This window comes from Crocodylus porosus, unplaced genomic scaffold (assembly GCF_001723895.1).
Source record: "Crocodylus porosus isolate Cpor-Errol unplaced genomic scaffold, CroPor_comp1, whole genome shotgun sequence".
Lineage (NCBI taxonomy): Eukaryota > Metazoa > Chordata > Crocodylia > Crocodylidae > Crocodylus > Crocodylus porosus.
The window spans coordinates 10,159,181-10,185,955 of NW_017728914.1; the positions used below are offsets into that span (position 1 = coordinate 10,159,181).

General features: G+C 43.3%; 1 protein-coding gene across 5 annotated transcripts in view; it reads left to right on the plus strand.

Annotated features, from left to right (window-relative positions):
- Positions 1-26,775, plus strand: part of SLIT3 (slit guidance ligand 3) — a 938,430-nt gene that overhangs the window by 652,808 nt on the left and 258,847 nt on the right. For 4 of the 5 annotated variants that reach the window (XM_019534858.1, XM_019534859.1, XM_019534862.1 and 1 more), the window contains 2 exons: positions 425-496; positions 21,027-21,098. In XM_019534858.1, the coding sequence (XP_019390403.1) occupies positions 425-496; positions 21,027-21,098 (144 nt within the window). The remainder of the gene's footprint in view (positions 1-424; positions 497-21,026; positions 21,099-26,775) is intronic. The other variant, XM_019534861.1, reaches the window with a different exon arrangement.

The window sequence follows — 26,775 nt, forward strand, 5'->3', positions numbered from 1 at the left end:
GCCTCACATGCCAGCTTGTTATATTTTCAAACATGCACTTGTGTGCTTTATCTCATGCTGCCTGTAAACATCCACAACACTACTTCATTATTATACTTCCAACTTCTCATTTAAACTTTCCTTAATTACTACAAAAAAACTTTACAGTGGTTAAACTACTAAAAGGCAAACACCACAGCCTACCATGCTGTCTCACACTGGCTAGTTGTTTCTTTTTCTTATATTTTTGTCTCTCTTCTTAAGCTTCAGTTGTGTGTGTTTGTACAACACCCAACACAATGGTATTGTGGTCTGTGATTTCTAGGTTCTGCATTAATGGAAAATAATAATAGAATAAGTAAAAAAGTGCTCATAGAATTGACAGTCATTTTCAGGAAAGTTCTATTTTTTTAGTAACATGGCATTTCCCTTCGTGTCTTTATAGAGACATCAGCAAGAATCAAATATCTGACATTGCTCCTGACGCATTCAAAGGCTTGAAATCTCTCAACTCATTGTAAGTAGAGGGTAAAGGTAAATGGGGAATTTGGGGAGCTTCCTAGGGAAGTAAATGATGATGATGATGATGACAGTAATAAAACAATAGCAGGCGATTTGGTTTTGCACAGTTGTCAGCTTGTGTGAACAACTTAATCTTTCATAAATAAAAATTTGATTGTGTAGAATAAAAGGAGGAACTGTTTATAGAATTCTAAGCTCCTTTACAGAATGGCACTCTGAAGAGTGCTTGAGTGCCTCTTCAAACAAATGCTCTATATCTATCTTCTATGTGGATATGAAAGCTTTTCCCCCCAAACTCATCTCAGACCCAAAAGAACATGCTACATCTCAAAGCATTTGTGGTGCTCTAATAAAGCCCAACCCCTCCCCGCCCCGCCAAAAAAGCCAAAACAAAACCCTTATGACAGAAATCTCTTCCATTTTCTCAGTAGAATTAAGATTGTATTTTCTCTGAAAACTGCACGTGGAAAAACTTCATTAGTTAAGAAAATGTTCATATTTAGCTGTAATTACTGCTTTTGTTGAATGGGTAGGTGGATTAAAATACTACTTAATACAGAAACAAAAGAGGAAGGCAGGATCTCTTGACAACCATAATTTTTCTTTCTTTAAACACAAAAGCTGTTCATAGTATCAGGCTGAATATGAATACTGCAGTATTTCAGCCCAGCTCACAGGACTGTTAGAACCATGAAGCTTGTAATGGCTAAAAGGAGGCAATACAAGGTCAGAAGCTGAATACAGAAAATAAAGCAAAAACAGTGTGTTGGGAAGAGGTCCAAATACAAAGAGGAGTTTGAACTTGACTGGAATAGCATTTACCTGAGTTAATTTGAAATATGGTTTTAAACCCATTTAGATTCACTTGGTTTAGAGACAGTTAGCCCAGCCATTATGGACTTGGCTTAAACCCAGCTTGTTTATATATTTTTAAATGCTGCCATCACTTAATTTTCATGTGTTGAACAATATTAGTAAATAACCTACTTAATTTGTTGACCAATGGCAATATTGGAAGATTCAACAGCATTGTACTGTATATTGTACTATTCCCCTTAGGCAAAATGCTGAAAGATGGGCCTTAGCTGGTGTCCTGAATACAGCTGGTAGAATGCCAAAAAATCAATATGAACTGTTGCTAATGTTTATTGAATAGTTTTGAGTATTATTATTCATCCTGCTAGGGAGCTGGTCAAATCCCACAACACTTTTTGCAAATGATTCAGTGAAAGAGTGACATTCAGTGAACACTAATTTTGGCACAATATGAGACTACCACTACTCCTGCAGCTCCACAGGCTTGTGCTCTGGGCAAACAGAAGCATGTTTCAGAGCCAAGGCGCCTCCACTGAGGTTGCCATGCACAGCTCAAATACATTCAGATTTGATAAAAATAACATGAACAACCCAAGTTGGCCTCAGATGGTGTGACAGCACAGTGGGAGACAGGCAGGAAGCCAGAATTTAAACCAGAAGGATCACATGTTAACTTGGACCTAGAAGTAAATGAGGTGAATGTGTATACTGGGGGCCATTATCCAACAGTCTGCTCCAACTACGTAAGCCTGAACTGATTGAAAACTAGTTCAAACCAGTTCAGGTAAAATGGCACCCAAGGTAGAAGTAGCACATAACAGTCACAGGGTTATAAGATCATAGGAAAGTAGATCTGGCAGGGAGCTCATGAGGTCATCTAATCCAGCTCTCTGCAGTATTGTCCCAGACTAAAAACCATCCCAGTCAAGTGTCTGTCTACCCACTTTTCAAAGTTTCCAAGGATGGAGATTCAGTAACTTCTGTAAGTAGTCTGTTCCAATGCCTGACCACCCTTATAGTCAGAAAGTTCCTCCTAATCTCCAGCCTAAGCTACCTGTGCAACCACAGAGAAAGCTCATCTCCATCCTCCCTGAAATCACCCTTCAGGTGTATGATGAGTGTCATCAAATCCCTGTTCAGTCTTCTCTTTGCCAGGTTAAATATCCCTAGTTCTTTCAGCCTTTCTTCGTAAGTCATGTTTCCAGGCCCCTGATATTTTTGTTGACCTGCATTAGACTTTCTAAACTGTCCAAATCCATCCTGAAGTGTGTGGCCCAAAAGTGAACATACCACTCCAAGTGAGGCCTCACCAGTGCAGAGTAGAGCTAAATAATCACTTTCCTTGATTTGCAAGTGATACAACCCAGGATGCTACTGGCTTTTTTTTTTTTTTTGCAACTAGGCTGTGGTCTGTTGTAACTTCAAGGTCCTTCCCTGCAGTACTTCAACATAACCAGTCATTTTCCAGTCTGTATGGGTGCATCCAGACAAGTGAGCATGTGCTTCTTGTAGCATCTCAAAAGAGTTTGAGATGCTGCAAGAGGCATGCTGGGAACAAAGAAACGATGCCCATGCTGCATATTTGCAGCACGGGCTCTAAATTTGATACCTGGAAATCCAGGTATCAAAAAAAAAAAAAACCTGGTGGGGAAAAAAACCTCACAGGGCATGGTCCTTTAGTGTGCCCTGAGGCATCTGGAAGTTGGGTCCTCCAGAGCAGTGCTCAGCAGCTGGCCCGTGGATGCCTCTTGCCCCAGTGCTCCAGCAGGCTGCCTCAGCATGCAGGGCAAACAGGAGTGGGGCAAGGCTTCAGCAGTGACCCGGACCCGGAAGCTGTCCCAGATAAGTAGGGATGTTGGGGTGGGGGGGGCTTTGAGCAAGGTTCCCCCTAAGCCTTGCACAAGAAGTCTTGCAGTAACTTTTTAATGCTGAGCACCTGCCCGGAGAGGAGCTGGGTTGCAGCTTCTTGTAAACTTTGGGCGTGGAGCACGGTGGAGGCACTTGCCGGCAGTAAGCTTCTCACTCCTCTGCTCCTCTCCTAACTTGGGGCAGGCAGTGGCTCCTCCCCAAGGTGAGGCAGAGGCAGGGGCTGAGGTAGAGCTGGGCACCTGGTGAGCTCCGCTGACTCCAGGGAACTGCTCTGCTCCCCAGCCCCTTTGGGCAAGCTCCTGTATAAAGTGGAGTCCTTCACTGTGGGCATATGCATATGAGAAGTGTGTGCAAATTCTTACTAAGGCATATGCTGTAACACAGTAGCTTCTCAATAAAGTATTCAGCATACGGTCTGACTGTATTGGAGCCACTGCTTCCTTGTAGTGAGAGAAGAGAGGCCAAGCAGCAGTTGAAGGCAAAACCTAGGTATTTAGTGAACAAAAGAAACTTGGAAACCAACAAATCCTTAAGAAGACTTGGGGGTAAGAGTGGATAGATAGCAAGTTAAGTAGGGTTTACGGTGTAACCTGGCAGCAGGCTACTGTCATGCTGGGATACAATGCATCTTCTCGGTATAACTTAGCTATTGAGCTTCAGTTAGTTGCCTGCTTCAGTGCTGTTTTGGTTGCACAACCTTGTGTTTCATTTCCCTGCAGTTTATGGGCATGTACAGAGAAACGCACCAACTTGGCTAAATTGCATCCAGTTTGGGCACTAGCTTGATTAAAGTGGGCATGATTCTACCATGCAACATAAAGTGTTGTTTTTTCTATCATTCTAGGAAGGCCAATATCTTCCCTGCAGCCTCTGTAAAGGATCATCTTTATATTCATTGCACACAGACCCATCCCCTTAGTAAAGGACCCTTACTGCATCTTCTAAGTTAAATCCTCAAATTTTACTATGTTATACTGTGGGGTGGACTGAAGCAGCGTGCAACGAAAGGAGGAGGTGGGAGGCAGGATGAATTTCGGAACAGACTGAAGCAGTACACTCACAGACTAAAGCAGCATGCTCACGGGTTGCTACACCTTAGAGGGAACATTGGCTTTGAGGGTGTGGGGGACTGTGTGTGGGTATGGGGGGGACTGCTCAAGAAAGGTGGGTCCCCTGCCTGTCCCCCTCCCTCATGGCCCACAGCCCCTCTGCAGCTGCAGGAGCCATGGGGAGAAGCAGGGCCTGATCCTGGCAAAGCCCCACAACAGCATAGTACAGCGTGGTGTCACCTCAGCTGCCTGGCACCCAGCACCACCTGTGTCACATCCCAAGGGTCCAGCCTGGCCTTGGAGTGTATGCAGGACCTGGTTTCTTTTGCTGTCACCCAGGGTCCTGGCACCGCTCACAGGGGCTGCACAGCCTCAAGCCAACCCAGGTCCTGCCTCCGTGGAGCCAGGCAAAGGGTACGCGGCCCCTGTGAGTGGTGCCAGGACACTGGGTGACAGAAAAAGCAGCCCAGTACTGCCCAAAGGTATATGCCACCAGGCTGGGCCAGGCCCACACAATGTAGTAGAAGCTGTGCTGAGTGCCAGGTGGCTGGAGCCATGCCCTACTGCTCCATGCCACACCATGGGGGGGCCTGTCAGAAGCAGGCCTGAGCACCCCCATGGCTGCTGCTTCTGCAGGGGGGCTGTGGGCCATGCAGGTGGCAGGCAGGGCACCCCCCAAGCCGTCCTCCCACCCACAAGCTCCACCCCCAAACCACCCACATATCCAGCCATAAACCCCACCCCCCAACCCATGCACAAGCCCCATACCGCTCCCCACAAACCTCATCCCCACAACCCCTACACCCATCTATAAATTCCTCACTCCCCTTCCCCCCAAACCTCACATCCCCCCACAAGTCACATCCTGCATGCCCAGCTGGCCACATGGGATGGTACAGGACCTGCTGGCAAGAGCCATGCCTGCAGAGGCAACTTCCACACTGAAGCCCTGCCCCATGCCCACACCAGTGCTGGAACATGCAGCCCCAGCCTCAGGGGCTCCTGGTCCCAGGAACCGCTTGGGTATGTGATGGACTGTGGAGAGGAGTCGAGGTGGCAGCAGAGTGCATGTTCAGGCACCTATGCTGAGGCAGAAATCTGACACAAATTTGTGCCACTGCTGTTTGAGCTGCTGGAAGCACTTATGCCTGCATGTATGGATGCGCCTTATTTGTGCATGTAAGTATTCCATCCCAAGGACAGGACTTTGCATTGTCCTTCTTGAATTTCATCTCATTGATTGTGGACCATTTGTCCAATCTGTCTAGGTCATTCTTGATCCTAGCCCTGTCCTCCAGAGTGTCTGCAAGTCCACCCAACCCGGTGTCATCCACATATACCAGACCCAGGACAGACCCCTGGGGAGCCTCACTTGATACCTCCTCCCAACTAGACATCAAGCCATTGAGGACTACTCACTGAGGATGATCCAACCAATTATATATCCACCTTACAGTGCTTTCATCTTGTCTATATTTCAGTTACCAGAGATAAGCAGCAGCTAAAGGAAGATAGGAGGAGAAAAGCTGCATCTAAAGAGGTCTTCCTTTATCTAGCATGAGGCACTGTCTCTCTCTCGATTTCTTTCCTCCTTCAACTACCCTGACGTGTGCTGTCATTATTCTCCTTTAAGAGGAGTGGTTTAATAAGTTAAAATTAAAGCTAGAATTTACCTGTTTCCTTCTACTAGGCCAGCAGTCCATTATTCTCACACTTGCCTTTTAATTCCTTCTTAGAAGATTTGCTTCTGCCATTCTCCTTAGGCGGGCCTCGACAAGCTTTTTCTCTAACTAATAGGGAGAGCTAGTTGGATGTGGAACCCTTGTAGATGTTACCCTGCAACCTTACTTCTCTTTATGTCCTCTTTAGAGTACATTTGATCCTGTCTTTCTTTAGGGAGGAAAGATTTACTGAGTTCACTCCAGTATGTGGCCTGATCTGGGGACAAATCACCTAGATCTTTCTGAAATTAAGCTCCATCCCTGAACTATCATAGCTTGGTTCCTGATCACTAAATCCAGCTAACACCCTAATATGTCAATTGGGCTAGGGACAGAAGTTGCATATAAACCAGTTTAAGTGATCAGAACTTGGGTTAAACCTGTAACAGAACAAAATTTCAGTCCACATAAACCAGTTTCAAAATGGCTGAAAGTGGTTTAGGATAAACCTGGTTGCATGTAATATCACACTTAACTGATTGAGGTCAAACCGGCTTACGGAACTTCTGTCCCAGACCCCTTCCTGGTTTAAGTTAAATCAGAGTTTCCCAGCATCCCAGCATGATTTTCAGCCCTGGGCTGTCTGCTCCAGAGCGGGCCTGGCCCTGCCCCTCTGCTGTCTGGCCAGAGCAGAGGCAGGGGCATGGACAGACGCAGGCCTGGCATGGCCCCCTGAGGCAAAGGGGGCAGGGAGGGGTTTTATTTCCTCTTCCCGCCTCTCTCCCCTTGGGACTTCAGTTGGGGTCTGGCTGGCTGGAGGCACCAGCCCCTGTTGGGGTCCCTTCCCCTTCACCACTCCAGGGGCGGTTCAGGTTCAGGTCAGCATCTGGCTAGGGGCTAGCCACACTCCTTGTCCTCTCCCCCAAAAGCCTGCTGTTTTCCCCCCTCTCCCTCCAGGCACACCCTGTCTGAGGTCGCTGCAGGCCAGGATAGGGGTTTAAACTATCCCACTCATACTCAGGCCTGCTGTGGTCTGGCCGTACCTCCTCCCTCAGCTCAGATTCCCTTTGGTCAGATCACTGTGGAAGGGAAGGGAGGGCTCACTCTAGCACCCCCTGTCTTCTTGCCTGAGCCACTGCAGGCATGTGGCTGCATTTCCAGAATCAAAAGTGAATGTCTATTCACTTGCTTGCCAGCTCAACCTATGCAGATTAGACTAACCTGCAAAGATTGAATCAACTCAGGCTCAGGCTTTTTGAATGCCTATACATAGACTTGGAGGCACATAACAGGTGAGACTAAGATAGCTCTTACAAACAGCCAAAGGATAAATAAAAGATGGGACAAAAGGAAAGGGCAAAATTATCTCATTTGTGGGGGTTTGGGGTTTTGGTTTTTTTTGAGCCCTTGGGCATGTTCCCATGAGAGGGAATGTGCGTTTCCCAGAGACAAACAGCAGTGGCACAATGTGTGCCACTGCTGCTTGTCCCCAGGGAATGCCTATGCAATCCGCACTCTGGCACATGGCTCATTTTGGGCAGTGTGCACTGCCCCAGTGTGCTGCCCCACTTTTTTTAGGTGTGGGTTTTTTGACCCTGGGATCTTCCCTGCACTGCAAATTAGCAGTGTGGGGAAAGCCTGCATATGCAGCACTCATCTGGATGCGCCGCTTGAGACCCAAGGCAGTGATGTCATTCTTCTCTTTTTTTCTGCATGGACGCTACCTTGTGTCCTATGCATAAATTGAACCAAGAATAATTTTTCCATATTTAATCATTGAGTCGAGCGTGATTATTGTTAGGAGACAATGTTTGCCAGCAATGAGGTTAAATCTGTACATCGCACAAGCGAGTTAAGACAAGGACAAAAGGAAGGAAAATAGTAATGCAGAAATGGAACCTAGCAATTTGGTTGCCATGAAAATGGATCTTTTTTTTTTTTACCTTGTAGATTCCCCATTTTCTACTCTTCCCTTCACTCCACACTTGACTGCAGTTGCAATGTATTCTGTACTTTCAGGAGAATGAAAGTGCCTATCTGGAAGACTGCCAACATTTTTTTTAACAACTGGCTAATGGGGTGTATGTAGTGAGTTACCTATCCAAACTGTTCAGAATTCACTTAAGTTTCATGTCACCAGACTTCATTGCTGATTCAGGATCTCTGCCTAGCATAGTTATAGTAAGGCAGAAAAAAATAAGAGTGGAGTAGTTTTCAACACATAGGAGTACTTTTACATCAACACACATATGCACAAAACCAATCCCTTAACTGTTTAGGGTCAAGTCATTAGGTTTTCCCTGATATAAATATGCTATTCCCATCAAAAATCTCTTATCTGTAAAACTCAAAGAGATTATCACATCACAGCTCCCTAAAACAACACTTCCTGCCTTGGCATAGATTTTTCTTTAGTACTTGCCAGAAAAAAGATGAACCTGTCTTATATAGGGCATCAAGATATTACCATTCCCAACATAGACTGCAAAAAGCAGGCATGCTAGTTTTTTTTTTTCCCATCCCCCTTAATACATTATATCAGTAGAAATTTGTTCCTCAGCAATGGGGAATCTATAATCTGTTTTTGAACTAAAGAGATTTTTCAGTGTTTAGGGTGTTATTTAACCTCACCCCACACCCCACCAATACCCTTCTGTAAGGGTTTAGGATCTGTGGCAACAGTCAGGAAGAATAAACTGCATTTCTGAGGTTCTCATAAGCTGTTCTCCATCTATAATCTTTGGTCACTGATTGCGTATACTTCTGGGATGGTCTGTAGGATTGTTTCTGTTGCAATCATGAGCCTTTCTGGTGCAATGTTTGTAGAGTTCAGAGCTCCTGTGAAATATTATAAGCTATTTTTTTGGTCACCAAATACACTTAAAAATAATCATAACTATCATGCAGGTCCTTTCAAGCTATTTTATATTCCAGGATGTGCACTTGATTTAAATTCAAGCATACTGCTACTTCTGGTCAAGATGGAATCCAAAATGGAAGTTGACCTAGAGCTTGTGGCTCAGCCTCAAGAGGAGGGTGTTAGATAATTCATGACCTTAGTATGGTGGTTAGGACACTGTGGAGTGTACATTCAAATGCCCTCTGGTGGAGGGGAGGCTAGAACCTGAGTCTTTCATATACTAAATAAGAGGTCTAACCACTAAGCCTTCTTCCTCTGGTGTCTAACATCTACTGCTTATCAGTTTTTGACCAGCTACAGTTTCATAATTTTTGCTTGCACAGGTACACACATACAGAGCCTTGCATGTACAGAGACAGTCTGCTGAGCAGGTTCAGTTTCCATGTGGATGCATGTGCATCCACCCGGGACACTGTGTGTAAGTGCCAAAATAGCACTTGTGTGGTTGTGTAAGTCAAAGTGAAATAGGATGCTATCCCTGTTTTCTCTTCATTTTCCCACGTATAAATAGGGTTGTACTACCCTACCTCACAAAGCTCTTGAGTAATTAAATATATGAAAATCTTATGAGTTACTCGCATCCTATAGTCCTGGGGCATTTTTATATGTGCTCAGGGGGGTTGGGGACATTACTTTAATTAGAGTGGTTCTTAAAGTCTAACCAGGTCACATTGGACAAGCTTTAGTTCAAACACCCCCACCACCATTTTTTAAGTGCAGGGATTCTGATACATGAGATGCAGGAGGCTGCTGGACCACAGGGATTCCAGTGTGTTGGCGCAGCCTTGCTGACTATATATAGGCACCCCAGTGACCACAAATATACCCAAGATAAATAGAAATGACGTCTTGAAAATAAGAATTGATAAGGAACAGTTATGATCAAATAAAAGGCAGTAACAATTAAACCATACCATTTGTGGGATTCTTGCCATCTGCTTAGTTCATAGTGTGTGTGTGTAAGAGAGAGACCAAATACCCCAGTTGTTAAGGGAAGTTAAGTGGTGCTGTTGGAGCATTGATTGCTATTTGAGTTTTAAGTAAAAGTTTAAGCCACAAATATTGTACCTTTTTAATATATTCGATTTGCAAACTGTATTAAAGTATTATATTGCTTCAATTAGGTTTTTGTTAATGAAATGCAAGTTTCAGGCACAGCTTTGGAATATGGAGAATAAGTTAAAAACAGTTTTCTTTTTCAACTCTGTTTCAGCTGCTGTATGCACTTTCTACAGTAAATTAATTTTTGGTTTATCAAGTGAAACATCTGGCTTGAATATCAGAGAGGGGTTTGGATGTGAGATTAGTGTCTGCTTATTGTATGCAGTATCAAAAGATATAAGAGTATTCTGGGAGCCAGTAGGCTTTCCACACAGTTAATTTGTCTGTGCCAAGAGTTCAAAAGGCCTTATCCAGACAGTCTGGAGACATTTTGTGTGATATGACAAACTACCCTAAGCCCTTTAGGTTGCTCAATTGTGAAGGAATAGATTTCAGAACAGTGCAAGATGAAAAATCTTTCACCTCCTCCCTTCTGAATTAGGCCCATAAGCGATTTATAAGTTTAAATCAGCTTGGATACACATACAAGGCTAGGCTTAGAGTTTGGCATGGCATTCATGTTTTATATCATCACATAATGTTTGGTGATATATCTAGTGTCATTCTTGGTGAAATCTGCATTAAATAAGTGCTGAACGTAGCTTTAAAGTAACAAACTGCATGGAGTGATTTTACTGTGATTTATTTGCCATAATTTATTTTTCAGAACCTTGAACCAGAGTGGGAAAAAATGCCCATGCTTCCTTAAGTTTTCACAAATGTAGGGTACAATTCCTGGCCTTTTTGAGATTCCTGAACCCATGCCATTGTTGTCATTATTTTGGAAGCATAAGTCTTTATAGTGTATGTGGCAAAGCGGGTATCCCCACTAGCCGCAGCTAGACCCCCACCTGCCTCTGGACATGCCACCCACCTGTCTTGCCCACCATGCGTTGTTGGAATAATAATATGCTGTTAAATAAGGCGGGAAGCTGCCCATTACTGCACTCCCATATTTGGGGGTGTCAGTGGCTCCGTACCTTCCCACCACCGTGGCCCAAGCCTCGCAGATGGCGTCCAGATGTTACAGTGCCCCTGGCCTACAACCGGAGCATGCTTAGGCCACACCGTTAAGCCTCAGTCACACACACAGTCATACTGCCCACCTCTCACTCGGGCCTCACTCACTGCATCCTCCCTCACAGGGTCTCTTTCTCACATCAACAACTTATGCTTCCTTGCTCCCTCTTGGAGTGGGCACCCTTTAGCCATAGGCTTAGCTAGTCCATTCCTTGGACTACCATCTGTTGGGCCTCTCCCATGACCCTCACCAGGGTAGTGGCCGTCCAATTCCCTGACTGGGTCTAAGCATACTCAGACCTCTTTTCGGGCAACGCTCAGGGTCTGTATGTGTACTGGGCCCTCAGCCTTCTATTTCTTCTCCCCCTCTACTCGGAGCTCCACACCACCCCGTCTACTCAGGGTGTCAGGACTTCCCTCCTTGGGTGGGCTCATGTGGTCATAGCTGTACCGGGCCCCCTCTGCCTTTGTTGTCACTGACCCACCCAGAAGTGGGAGCTGGGGTTAAGGCACCCCGACTCCCCTTTCACTGGGGTTGTAATTGGCCTGGCATTTCCTGGGGGCTCCTGTGCCACTGCGAACCCCACCAGGCCACCCACGCCTGGCAGGGTGCAGTTTTAAGTCATGCCCAGGACCAGGAGGCTCCTAAACCGTCCCCTACAGCTCCTCCCTTACCTCCAGGTGATACCAGCAGCCTTGCAGCCAGGCAGTGTTGTTGCCTGGCCTTCCTGCAGCAAAATGCCCTATTTATATGGGCGGCCCTGAGTCCAAAATGTCTGCCTTCAGCAGGCACCTGCCAGCTGCTGCCTTCAGGCCCTTAAAGTGGCAGGCACAAACAGTGCCCTGCCACAGTGCAAATGATTTTCATTGCCTGAAGGAAATTTAAAAACATTTTGAGGACTGAAAAAACTATTGGATTAAGCCATGATTTGACATGTCCATCAGAATCTTACAATTAAGCCAAAATAAGGGAACTGGAAGCTGAAAAACTCATGGTCCAGAGCAGTGGTTCTCAACCTTAGTAGGCTTAAAGGCCCAGTCATTAGATTCGAGGCACCCCTTGGAGAATGCCAGTTTTCAGTTTTCCCTTGTTTTTTTAACTATGGAAAAACAGTAGAGTAAATCTTATGTTGCAAAGAACTCAGAAAGACAGCAACAGGTCAGAATATTTTAGATGCTATGAATTCCAATATCTGCCATTCTTTAGAACATCAAGCACAGTAGTTTTTAGCAAAAAGTTGAAGTAAACCCTACATTTTCATGCTCTGCTAAATTTTTGTTGTTTAACTGGATTTTGCTAGACATATATCATTTTGAAGGGTAAAAGTGTGTGGCCAATCAACCTGAAGCACATAAACATACTTCATAGAGGGTGCATCTACATGAGATACTTTGAGCGCAATAGACTCATTCTACTACACATTAGCATGGTGGGCAAGACCCATGCTAATGTGCTAATGTGCAGTAGAGTTAGTCTACTGTGCATTAGCATCACCAGAAAATGTACACCACAGCTAATACGTAGTAGTGCCAATTACAATAAATTAAGGTAGTACCTGTAATTAGGTTGACTACAAAGGACCAACTCACAAGATCATAATAAATTCTAGTTTATTGAACAGGATGTGAAATTACCAATAACATCATAAATGCAAACTTTGAGTTACAGGCAGTACTGATCACCGTAGAGTGCGCGCACACATGCACACACACACACATGCACATGCATTCACTCATTCAAACCCATGTAGTATAGTGTATAGTAGCTGCTGTAGTGATTGTGAGAGTACTGGTGTCAGTATATCTACCTATTCGAGGCCCTGAAGTCTACTATTGATGGTCAGCTTCCTTCAGGGTGATGTCTTCTCCAGAAGGGAATTGCCTGCTTGTCCTTCTGTCTTGGTAGGTCAGGTGCTGGATGAGAGGGGACCACTGAGGGTCACGCTTCACTGCCTTTCTGGCAGACTTGTGTGATCCCCCAGCATCATCTTGGCTATTAAATCCAGAGGTTGCTGTCCCACATGGGTCTTGAGTAGTACCTGGCAGCTGTTAGTCATAGGGGTCTTGCCAGCTGGTAGTGCAGTTTTGGGAGTCAGTTTGTGATTTTGATTAATTAACAATGGTATTGTTAAGGGTTGCAGGAATAGTCAATAGGGTAGGTACTCAGTTCCAGGAATCAGTTTTTTAGCTGCCTTATCTTAAAAATGGTGTTCCTTTGCGAGACTATTGTCTACTGATGATCATCATTCACTTGCATTCATACAAGGGACCACCCAATATACCAGATTTTATCACTTTCCAATTAAAATTTCAATGCAGTTTTAACAATGGTCCAGGGTGTAACTTCATTCTACAGGGAGTACATTCCTTAAGAGTTTAAAAGTATAAAATGTAAAATTATATATATATATATATATAGAAATGCACTGTGAGAAATATATAAAATGGCAATGTGAGGTAGTGATGATCAAAGGTTACTGGGGACAGTAAGTGAATTAGAACCAGGATATTACAGACTTTGCAGTGGATATTTTAGTTCTTTTGTTTTCTTTAGTGACACTGAGCTTAATTGATATGTAGATATAGTTTCTAGGTTTCTCCTACAGAAAGCTACTTCAGCTTTCTGGCGTGCTCTGAGCCTTGCCATACCCATGCAATGAGTGTGCTAAGTCTCTGCCAATACTTAGAATGAAAAGAAATGCACAAAATGGTGGGGTGCAGGCAAGAAGGGGCTTCTGTTATATCCATTCCAGAAGGGAAATATACAAAGGGGGGGGAGGGGGGTTTGGCTGCAATTACAGGTACTAAATTTAATGCACCATAATTAAGGTGCATTAATGAATGTGTAGACATGTCTAATGACTACCTTTAATAGAGTTTCCGTTTGTTTTGTCTTACCAGAACAGATACTTTGTGATGAATAGTGGAGTAACAATGTTTTCCTGTCATTTATTGTGTTTTAAATATAATGTAGGGCATCAGCTTAATAGACTGATTTCCCCAGATTTCTGCTTCAGTGCTTGTACTGCAGCCAACCATGGTTTTGAGGTTTTACATGCATTGTCCTTACCAGGGTTTGGAAGGCTGATGACAGCCTGAAAATTGTTGCTAGCTGAATCCCAATCTGCCAGGTGCTTTAAGAATTGCACCATGTGGGTTACAGCCATGCTGAAGGCATTTAACTGTGAACTGGCAGGCCAATGGCTCTACATGCTATCAAGAATATAGCCTTCAGATGGCTCAACTGCACATATGCCACAACAACAATCCACTGACATTAGAAAGCCACCTGCAGAAATGTGAGAGGTTATTTGACTAAAAAAGATAGAGAACAATGCTTTGGAGCTTATCATAGTGGCATTACCCTAAGCAGCCTTTTCAGGGATGTGTGGATAAAATTTACGTGCTGGGGATTTGGAAGACAAGAGTGTTTTCATGACTGTTCCAGATTGGCGTCCACCTTTGGCAGAGAAACTACTGATGCTTGTAAATCATGAGGAGAAAGATGTGGGGCAGAGGGAAAGAAGAGAGAATTCTCCTTGCTGTGTAATCTAACTCACTTTCGAGGTTTTAAATTTCAAAACAAAGTCATAGGGATCTGAGTTGTGGAGAGAGAGTTCAGCCACAGCTTGTATCTTGCTGTCTAGGGGGAGGCCTATATTTATATCCCCTTCTCCCTTCCCCAAAGAACAATGTCTTCTCCACTTGGAGGTAACTGGCAGTTATAAAACCCTTGAAAGCAACCCATTTATTCTGCCAATGGGCCTGGAAAGCACAGGATGCCCTCACTAAAAAGCACTAGCACTTGGTCTTTGTGGATTCATGAATTGTCTCTGGGCGCTAGTTTCTTTGTTTATTTTGCTTTTATTGTGTATTTACTGTGCCACTGCATTTTTAATGCAAAACACTTCCTAACTGATTATCATGCATTAAGGGAGGCAGGCACATGCATGTTTGTGTTCCAGATTTGCCCATATAGCTAGCACACCTGCATGCACAAATGGCCTATGTGTAAATTAGGAAGACAAATGAACATGTATTTTACAGCTCTTAATACTATAGCTAAACAACCAAGAATAAGTCTGTTGATGAAATAGGCATCTTGAGGGTATGTGGAATCACTGAAATGATCAGCTGGGTCTCTGCAAATGCTGTCTTTTGGAGTTAATCTATAATTCAGATATTCCAGAAACATTGGTGTATGCATGCCTATAAGAGGAGGAGTCCAATAATGATGCATGATATTGGCCAATGTGAGGTATGGCTATACATCCCCTAAAAGTAACTCCTAGGAGCAGTGATTTCAAGAGGGCCTTAGACACTCCTACTATTGACAATATAACTTTGGAGAAAGAGACTGACAATAATCAGACTGACAATAATTGATGTGGGCATTTCAACACGTGTCTTCCTCACATAGAAATAATAAAAGTGCCTGTGTGTGCAAATGTTTTTGTGCTTTCAATTAGAGAGAATAAATGGAAATGTAGGATGTAAGGAAATAAGATGCAATGTCATGTGCTTCTCCCATCACCTCTTCAGTTCCCCATATGGAAAGGTTTAACTTCCACTGTGACATGGTGGGCAGACAACGATATTAGTTAATTTGGCTCTGTGTAGTGTTGAACGTTAATGTGAATTACAAATGCGTGCCTGAGCAATCATACTGACTTTTATTTAGTCATTAATTTATCCAAACGTTAATGTACCCCATACACGCAGACACAATTAGACTTGGAAAGACTTGTTTCCTTTTTATGGATTTTTGTTTTATAACAAAAGAGTTTAAAATATTAAAATGTTTAAATATGTCCAAGTTTTCAAATTCAGGAGAGCAGTATTTTTTATGACTTTTCTACTTTTACTTGAACACAAATAATGAACTTCCTCTAGTCACAGTCTTTCAAGATGCCTTTGGGTAGCATGATCAGTGTTGAGCTCAAAATCTATGCAAAATGTCTTCAGTGATGAAGGAAATTGACATTATGAGCCATACTGCCAAGATAGTCATTGGTTTGTAGCAGTAATTTCACTCCCTTCCACAGCTATACATCTGCTTTTAGTTGGTTGGAAATCTTTGGAACTCCTTCCCTAATACTGCAACATTAGTGCTTATTGAGTATCATTGATGAACTTTACAAATCTAAGAAAGAGGTGATCTCTGCCTCCTAGAACTGATAGTTGAGGTCACTGGGCAGACGATTAAGCTTCCTAGGGCTTGGATAATATCTTAGATTTTGAGGTTCTTATCCAAATGAAATCTCTAAACCCAGTAAACTTTACTCCTCTTAAGTAGATACATTAGCAGCTAGTGTCTAGGATAGAAAACCTATGTAACTAGGATGGAATTGACAAGAAGGATAGAAGTGATGAGTGTGTCTCAGTTGAGAAACAGTTGTTTGTGTCAATATAACAAAAAGTTTTGAAGATTAAAAAAAGCTGGAAACTTAAAATAAAAAAAAATGAGTTAGATGCAGCAGCCCATTACTTAGCAGTATCCACCAACATAACAAGTCATGTCAACTTTATAAAATATATAATGCTTGTTTATTAGGTAGCTGTTCAGTTCCCAGAAAATGCAGCAGTAGAGACAAGTGAATGTTGGGTTTAAAACATTTACAATATTAGGGAATTATTTTATATGGAGGCATTTTTAGGCTCAGTAATTGGCTAATCTAGAAATTGTTCCAAATGCCTAGTGTATGTTTGAAGAATTATAAATGATTAAACCAATGTAGCTGTGCTCTAGGCTTTATTACCTAGGCCTGTGCAAAGCATTGGTGGCTGATTCGATTCGGAGGAGATTTGGCCCAATTCGGCAGCCAAATCTGAATTGAATCAAGAGAACCATTACAAGGTCTGAATCAAATTGGAAGCCTCCAAATTGATTCAGAGAGATTTGGAGATTCAGAAGGCTTGCAGCAAACAGAAACTGAGAAGAGGGAGGGGGATGGGGTGATCTTCCATATATGAAAAAGCCTCGGGGAGGGGGAAGGGGGAGGAGACTGCTCTGATGTTGACATCTGTAGCTGACCAGTGACTCTGATCTTCCTCTGAGTTCCTTTCCAATCACAGTGCTCTGGGGGAGGGACGTAGAAACAACATATAAAACTGTCTGAAGTGATCTGTGTTTTTTGTGAGCTGTCTCTCTCTTGGAGCAGCAGCATTTGAAAGGCTCTGGCTTGCTAGCTGGTCTCTTGCTAGGTAGCCTTTCTTCTTGTAATTTGTATCCAATCCTTTCCTACGTACCCTTGCCTACCATCCCTATTGTTATCCCTATCCATTGCTTTCAACTTATTCTTCTGCCAGAAACCTCTTATTTGTTCTTGTTAGTCTGTTTCGATTCTTTCCCCCACAGAAAGAAATCTGTGTTTTCCCTGACAGTATGCCCTCACTGTGCAGGAAAACACAACATATATTACACATGCACACACATTTTGTAGTACACCAAACATTGTGAAGTGTGCTGGAAAGGCAGGTGCCAGGTCTTCTGGCAGAGAAGGGAGAGGGGGCAGAGGGAGAGCAGCAAGTTCACCCCACTCCAAACATAGATGTACCCTCTTTCCTGGCAGCAGTGAGTCTTCTGCTGCTAGTGAGAGCAGGAAGTCAGTACCAGTGCCTGCACCTGCACCACCAACACTAACACCACTAACCAACAGCAGCATGACATTCTCCACCCCAATTTCAGTTCCTAGCATGAGCCTCCCAGTGCCAGAGGAGAAGCTGGATCTGGGAGTAGAAGAGCTGAGGGCTGTAGCGTAGGAAATTCTGGGGAAGGAGGAGGAATCTGAGTTTGTGTTCCACACCCCTCAAAGTTCTCCTAGAGGCAGGTGTCCTTCTCTGGAAGGCACTTTGAAGGAAGTTCTGGGGTCAGGTCTCAGCTCCTCCTCCTGTTGTGCCTCTGCCTAGTGAGGAGGGTGATAAGGCAGGATCCCCACCCTCAACCCAGAAGCTGGTGGGTAGCGTAGTGTGGGATCATTTTGAGGTGGCAGATGATTCCAGGTATGCTACCTGACAGCACTGCCAAAGGCAGATAAGCTGGGGCAAGGATGTGAAACACTTCACCACCACAGCGATGCTGCTGCATCTCAGGAGGCAGCACCCCCTTGCCCTTCTTCTTCCTCAGCCTGGCACCAGTGGGAGCGTGCCCAGAAGGAAGTCCCCCTCTCACTCTAAAGCCCCCATCCCCATTAAGCAGAGGCAGGCCACCCTGGACCAGTGGGGGAAAGGCAGAGGGAAAGGGGGGTGCATTCCCAAGGCAAATGAAACCACCCAGGGCACTGGGGAGATGCTTGCTCTAGAAGGCAAGTCCTTCTCTGTTGAGCATCCAGGGTTCAGGCAGCTCATGGTGCTCATGGCCCCATTGTACCGAGTGGCCACACGCACCACCTTTAGCAGGATGGTGGTGCCCTCCCTGTATGAGGCACGCAGGGAGTAGTTGAGGGAGGAGCTGCGCAATGCAAGGCCACAGGTAGCCTTGCACTTCACCTCAGACATCTGGAGCAGCCGGGGTGGATATCATGCCTACCTCTCCCTCACAGAGCACTGGTGCAACCAGTCAGGCCATCAGTAGGCTCTTCTTCAAGCTGAGGTGATGGATGAGTCCCACACGGCAAGGGAGATCATGTGGGCCATGAACTGCTTGGTGCAGGAGTGGCTCTGAGCAGGGCGAGCTCATTTGTGGCTTCATGGCCAGTGACAATAGGGCCCTGTACCACTCTGCCTGAAACCTGGCAGGCCTCATGCCTGCACTAGGGGCTACCATCCCTGCTGCATTCATCCCACTCTGCCTTAACACACACGTTTTGTTTTCAAAAGTTTGAGGCATACTTTCACAGAAACCCCTGCACCTATCTCCTTGAAACTTGGCAGGCTTTATTCCCTCAGAAGGGGCTACCATCCCTAGCATTTTCATCTGAATCTGCAAAAAAAAGACAAAGTTATAGGTACTTTAGTTATTCCCCTTTATAGTCTGTGGCCAAATCTCCGAATTGGCTCCAAGTCTCCAAATCTGAATCAGACGAATAGAATCGGGACAGTGATTCAAATCACTGAATCGAATCAGTGTCCCTCCGAATCAGCAGAATCTGAATCTGAAGTGAATACTTGCTGCTTTGCTCAGGTCTGTTATTTTCCACTAGATCGTAATATAATAATTGAAGTGAAGAAAGACAAGAGGAGTTAGGATTTGGGCCAGCAGCACTTCAAGGTTCAGGTCATTTGATTTACTGACAGTGAATGAACTATTTCAGTGCCATGTATATTTAGAGTCTCAGGCAAGAGTAAAGGAATTGTATTGTGATAACAAAACTGGTATGTTCTTTTACATATTGATTTTACAGAAATAAATCATGCTTAACTTCACAATTGTATGTAAGTTATTTATTTAGCTTATCACAATATTAACAACTGATAGCAAATGCCATGCAATATCATTCACACCTTAGTTTTTTTCCATCGTCTGTGTCCATTAATCTGAAAACATTAACCAGTTAATCTGCACAACACTCACAGGCTGCGTCCAGACAGCATAGCCGTGCAATATGTGGTGCTACAGACGCATACGTGGCACCACGTACCGCACATTCAGTTGTTCTCCACACTGCAAGGGAGCAGTGTGGAGGGATTTTTTGATCCGCTACATGTGGGAGTCAGAAACATCTATGGAATAAAAAAGAAGAGTGGCACATGTGATGGCAGCACATGCCACCCAAAGCTAGAGCCTGGCTGGCCAGAAACACACTCTACTGTCGGCCAGGCTCTGCACAGCAGGATCACTGCTTTTGCAGCCCTGGGAGGTCCCGAGGCAATGCTGCTGGGGACAGCCCAGTGCTGGCCCCAGCGTTCCTTACCCCACACGGAGTAACTTCATGCACACCAAAGCATGCATAGCACAGCTGTTCCCTGGGGACAACTAGCTGCAGCACAAGGTGCACTGCCTTTAATTGTCCCCAGGGAACCAAATGTCTGTGCACATCTCGATGCAGCCACGCTGTTTAAATATTGTTTTCCCATTTCATGAAATGCTGTATGTGTGGTATGTGGCTAAAAATGTATTGAGAAGGGTGCTGTTAAAAATCTTAGTCCCACCAAGTCCCACTGGATTTAAGTATGATACATGAAACATTTAACTGAGGTATTTTTGAAAATGTTACCCTAAGTCACTGAGACAAAAGGCATACAACAAGAAAAGTGGAATATAGCCAGGATAAGAAATCAAGAGGTGGGTTTTGTCTGGTGTGTAAGGTTACGATCTAAACACTAGCCCGGGAAGGGTAGTATAAGAATGGCTTTATTTAAATTTTTGTTTTGTTTTTCTCATATAGTGTCTGTGTGTGATGTGGACATCTAATCTGTCCTTCGAAAATTAAAAAAACATTTTTAACTAAGCTGTTAGTCCATGCTAGTTTATATAACATAATTCCAACCAATGCCTCTGAATCTTTTCTCATTTTTGTTACTGTACTCTAACTGATTTGCAAGGAATTTGAAATATTTGGATAATCTTATATTCCCTGTCTGTTCTCCTTTATACTTGCTAGTTCAAGCTAAGCTTGTAACTAGTGAGGTCAGAATACTGTATGAGATGCTTCTTGTGGGAAATTTCATGCCTGGTTGCTTAACTGAATGTCTTATGCATTTCCATTAAGCAACTGAATTTACTTTACCCGACTAGAATGCTATATCTTTTAAAGTTTGTGACTGCACTTGTGATTTGTTCTTACTTCAATACTGTTGAGAAACATACAAGGCCTTTTACATCACATACAATGACTCTAGATGAACAAAACAATTTGTAAAGGGAGAACAGAGAAAGCAAGGAATGAAAAATAGTTTAGGTGCAGTTTTTGGACAGTGTCCAGTTTCTGCATTAATAATGCTTTTCAACACCAGATGAAGCCTGAATCATAACAGCTCATTTAATACCATGTGCCCTCCTGAAAAGAATATGAGATTAGTAGTTAAATGAAATGCCCACAAATCCTGGGCATGGTATACAAAATCAATAAAAATTATAATGCAGGCAGGCAGGAGGATAGTAAACTGGACTGTTACTTACAATTTCTTTTGTCTCCCCAAACCTTTCAGAGTGCTCTATGGAAACAAGATCACAGAGATTCCCCTGGGCCTTTTTGATGATCTTGTCTCTTTGCAGTTGCTGTGAGTATGATCCCTTTCTTTTTTTATGATACAGTGTAGCCTGAATTATAGTTTTTTCAGCTTCTATCTTTAATTTCAAGCTCTTGTTGGTCCATTTTGCATTGAGGCATTTTAATCTGTTCCTTCCTTATGAGGATAGCAGTGAAACAAGAGATAAAAAAAAGAAGGTTCCTGTTGTTATTTAGCTCAATGCCCATATCATATAGTTAATTCAAAAGGTTGAGTTTAAGGATGGAAAGAATAGGAATGAATTAATTCTAACATGGGAAGCAGAGTCATCACAAAATGTAAGGAGGATGATGATGATTTCTTCTCTTCGTATAAAATATTAATTGATTGCACGTGTGACTGAGTATTTGGATCCTGCATTACAGTTTCATGGCACATAAGCAAAATAACAATATCTAAGGATATTATCTTCTCCCGTTATAGTTGATATGTATACATATATATTCTGTATTTTTATTACACTGATTATGGCTCAACTGACATACAAATTATCTCTAGCCAGTGCCATTAATATTCACATAGTCATATACTTTAAATTGACAGGTTTGACTTATTCTAAAATGCAATTATAATCTGAACAACAGTGTATTCTGAATTATAAATAGTTTCATTTTTGATTAACATCTGGGGAAAATGTTCATGGACAAAAGAAAAGTTTCAGGTCCAACTGTTTCCCGCCACCTTACCACTTTGAACCCATCCCCAGAGAGATAATCCAGCCACTATTTTAGCCAACCAGCAGAGGGAGTAAAAGTTAAATTAATTAAAGTAATATTCCAGAGCTCTGCTTAGCCTCAACAATGATGCACCTATGTAGACAAGGAAATAGAAAAAGCTCACCCATATTGACTAACATTATGTAAAGCACATAAAAGACATATGATAGAAAATGTGGAAATGAAGTATTTGCTTGGTGGGAACCAAAAAGTACTAATTAGACATCTTATTTTTAAGCTTATCAGGCTGCTTCAGCAAAAAAAAAGATTTAAAAATCTAGTTCCTAATTTCTTTTGCCTTTAATCCTGCATTACTCAGTAATATACAGGGATCCAGGTTTTCCATTCCCTGTGGAAAAACATGGATATTCCCCTTTAAAGGAGAAAAATGCGGATGTTTCCCTTTGAAGCAGGAAATGCTGGGCTTTCCCTTGCAGGCTGGCAGCATTTCAGCCTGCAAGGAGCTGCTTGGAGCTCAGGGGAGTGGAGGGAGGGCAGCTGGAAGCAGCAGGTCCCATATGTGATTGTCATGTGCACACACATGACTGGCAATACAGGTAGGTAGGGTGGAGGAAGCAACCCTGGCAGCTGGATGCAGGTAAGTCTATGGGACAGGGAGTTGCAAGGCCAGGGCTTGGGGACTGTCTGAGGCAGGTGGGCTGCGTGCATGCATGCATGCCTGCATGTGTGTGTGTGAATCTGTTTGTGGGTGCTGGGTAAAGCAGTCCAGACACCGGGGCTGTGGTGGGGCAGCAGGGTCTGAGGCAGTGCTTGGTATGCCAGTATGCCCACCTCAGCATTGTTGTCCATGGGGACCATCTGCGCAGGACTCCAGCAGGTGCAAGAGGTAGGGGGATCCTTTGGGGTAGTGGGGAGCCTGCATGGCTGGGCCACTGGAGGCCAGTGCCCATGATCATAGGAGTTCATTGGAGTCCGGTGAATCTGCACAGGGCTGGCTGGGGCAGGGGGTAGTTAGGGGCCCCATCTGGCAGGATGGGGGGTGGGGAGGGCAAGGGCTCTGGTTCAGGAGTGAGGGGCACCAGCAGGGCTGGGGGGCTAGGGTTTTCGGAATAAGGGGCACTGGCAGTGCTGGGGGGTGAGATTCAATGGCATGGGCAGGGGGGCAGGGGCAGGGCACTGGCATATCAGGGCGGCTTAGCTGCACAAAGCAGTCGGGGTGGGACAGGTACAGCTGAACCTGTGCCCTAGTGAGCTAAGGGAGTAAGGGGAGCTCTGCTTTTCTATGATTAAAAAGAACAAAATCAAATGCCAAAATATCTATATATTTAGAATTTATTTTATTATAATGTTTGAGGCACTGCTAGACTTCCAAATTGCTTTAAAATTGTAAATATATCAATAAAAATTTGTGTGGAACTGATACCTATATATATAGTGGTGTTTCATTTTAATCGCATAAAAATGCAGATTTACGGGTTTTTAATCAGAGAGTCTGGGACTTCTTATCAGAGAATTTGGGAATTTTAAACAGAAAAAACCAGGATCAGTGGTGATCTCCATCTGAATAGTATCTCCTTAATGCTGTGCTCTGCAAATGCACACATGCTTTCATTACAACTCTTTAAAGCAGAGCTGAAGATCCAAAATTATTTGTTTGTGTTGTAAGTGATAATTTAAAGGGATTATGCCAGTGTATAATATAGTTCCTACTGTTTTCAATTGCAAATGTGGGTCACCTTTCTCTGGAGATGGGGAGAAGCAGATATGGTGTGGTTAGAAAAACGTTCGAGTCATCCAATTATTTCCTCTAGTCCTTTGCACTATTTCCTGCAAGCCTCACTGTCTCATTCCTACTTAATACCACCAAGCCCATTTCTCTCTTAAATGCCTTCTGGTCCCAGCATGTATACCAGGAGGAGACTGCATAAAAAAGAATTTTTGTTTTGTCATTCAAGAGGACAGGCAGACACAGAGGTCTGAAGTTTGGGTATAATATGGATTGATTCAGGCAGCATGTTAGTCATTGTGGCATTCAGTTCAGTAAATGAGCTGCAAGAAAAGAGAGGGCTTAGTAGCAAATAATCTCATTACTTACGTTTTATTTCGCTGGAGAACAGAATATGTGAATAACTCTGCTTTGTCAAACTGTTCAAACAGAACCTTTTATAGTTGTGTGATTAAAATGATGCGCCGTCATTCTGTTTAAAACTGAACTCATTACAGATGGGAACCTTCCCAGTAGCCAAACAAATAAACAAAAACAAAACCATTGTAGCTCACTAAATTTCATATAAATATGTGGATATTTAAGCTTTAAAAGTGCATAAAAATAATCATGCTTGCCCAACTTAGATTTATATTGTAGTCCTTCTTGGCATTTAGAATAGTATTTTCTAAGTAATTTTTTAAACCCAAATGTTGTAAGTTTACTATTCAGTGAGCTCAAGTGACTTTTTTTGTTAAAGGAATAAAACCCTTGTAAATACAAACAATTCAAAGCTATTGTAGTTAAATCATTTAAGCAACTTCAAGCTGAGAAAAGAAGATAAATCTCAAAAGATTGCCCAAGTCAAGGCATTCCCAGTACAAATGTTACTTTGGAGGCTTTTCAATATTTTAAGGGTATTCGGAATGTAAAATAGCTGCTGACAAAGATAATGGTGAGTGATCATGCTTAAATGCAAACAAATGTGTGCACGTTTTCAGACCATGGCTTTAAAGCAGCTATTGCAGGTTTGCTTGTTGTATTTTAAGAGAGGTCTAAAACATAATAGCATGCACTGGTTTTAGACCTGCTGTTGAACAGTTGGAACACTGCCCTCTAATTAGGTCTAATTTAGCGTTCAGTGGGCTCTAGATTGGATTTCTTCTTATTAGTCTGGAGACATACTGGTAAGAATGCTCTGATTAAAATACCCTGGTTGCCAGTGTAATTTCCTAAACTTAGACTGAAGCAGTTTTGAAAATGCCTTGGTGCATGATAAAGCAGAATGTAGTGTCAGAAAGGGTGTTTTTGAAAGTTTGCTGATTTTGATTTAGGAGAAAAATCTTATCACTTCGAAATAGCACAATAGATATTACTGTTATCTGCCCTCTATTAGTGTTCTTAAGCTTCACAATAAACTCAGTATCCTTGTGTTTAATGTACAGTTTCATAATCTAGGACCAGATATTCCTACTCTTGCACAGTCAAGTATTACCTTAATTCTGCCTGTAGTCCTGTTTAAGTCAATAAGGCACAAGGCTTAAGGCACAAGTTAAAACTGAGTTTGATATATAATATCTTAAAGTGTCTTATTTGTTGGGAGAGCATGGGAAAATGAAAACTCATGTCTAATTTTAGGTTAGTTATATGCACATTAGAATTCTGCAGTTTGTTCCTGCAACCACAGGGACGGCTGTGACATAGGTAAGAAGGTAGGCATATGTAGTTAGATGTTTTCTATTACTTCCATTTATTTTTTAATCTAGCTGGGTTAATCTAAATTGGGAAGAGAAATAAGAAATAAAGCTCTACTATAGATAAGCACATTGGATTAATTTATAAATAATCTCACTGGGACTATATACAGACATTGTTTCTACTGAGAGAGTCATTGCTTTTCCAAGAGAAACCACCAATGTACAGATGTTCAGGATTTTTCCCCAAGCAAAACTTACCACTTCAGAAACAAAATAACCTAGGAACATGCAGGGTTAAATCCCTCCTGAGAGAGGGAAAGTCTGTATACATTCCTTTCTAAGGGAAGTCACAGCACAATCCCCCAAAAACCAAGGGTTCAGCCTTCCCTTCACCCCCATGACCTCATCCTGGAGACAGTATGCCACTCAGGCTGGACTCTACTTCTCCAACTGAGCAGAGAGATGACTATGCTGCCTTTCACAATATCACGTTATGCTATAGGGAGACACAGGCTGCCACTGAGCAGTCTGGCTCAATCAATAGGACTGCCCTGTGCACTGCTGCCAACTGTCTCTAGGCAGACTGAGGGAGCCTGCAGAGCATGCTGAGGTGTATGCACAAGGCTCCCCTGGCTGTGCAGCATCAGCACTGAATGCTCTCTACTCTTCAGAGACTCAGCATTCAAAATGTTTGTTCAGAGGCCCCCTGTTAAGCTTTTCTACCAGGAAAATAAACCTAGGAGAATTCTCCTGGATCATTTGTATGTGTATACACAGCCTGTGTTACAAGCAGAATTCCTCTCATGAGAGGAAGTGCACGGCCACTGGCAAGAATATCTGAGTACTCATGGCACAAGGGACAGGTCCCGGAGGACTGGAAAAGGGCCACTGTGGTCCCTATTTTCAAGAAGGGGAGGAAGGAGGATCCAGGCAACTATAGATCCAGTCAGTCTCACCTTCCTTGGCAAAGTCTTTGAAAAGATTATTAAGGCTCATATATGTGGGAGCCCAGCAGGAAAAATTATGCTGAGGGGAAACCAGCATGGGTTCATAGCAGGAAGATCATGCCTGATTAATCTAGTCTCTTTTTATGACCAGGTTACAAAACACCTTGACACAGGAGTAGGGGTTGATCTTGTTTACTTAGACTTCAGGAAGGCTTTCGATATGGTATCCCACCCCATACTGGTGAACAAGTTAAGAGGCTGTGACTTGGATGATTACACAGTCCAGTGGGTGGCAGATTGGCTAGAGTGGTAGTGGATGGGTAGGTATCTACCTGGAAGGGAGTTGGTAGCGGGGTCCCACAGGACTCAGTCCTTGGACCAATACTCTTCAATGTCTTCATCAGTGATTTGGATGAGGGAGTAAAGTGTACTCTATCCAAGTTTGTGGATGATACAAAACTGTGAGGAGAAGTGGACACACTGGAGGGCAGGGAACAACTATAGGCAGACATGGACAGGTTGGACAATTGGACAGAAAACAATAGAATGCAATTTAACAAGGAGAAATGCCAAGTACTGCATCTAGGGAGGAAAAATGTCCAGCACACCTACTGCCTAGGAGATGACCTGCTTGGTAGTATG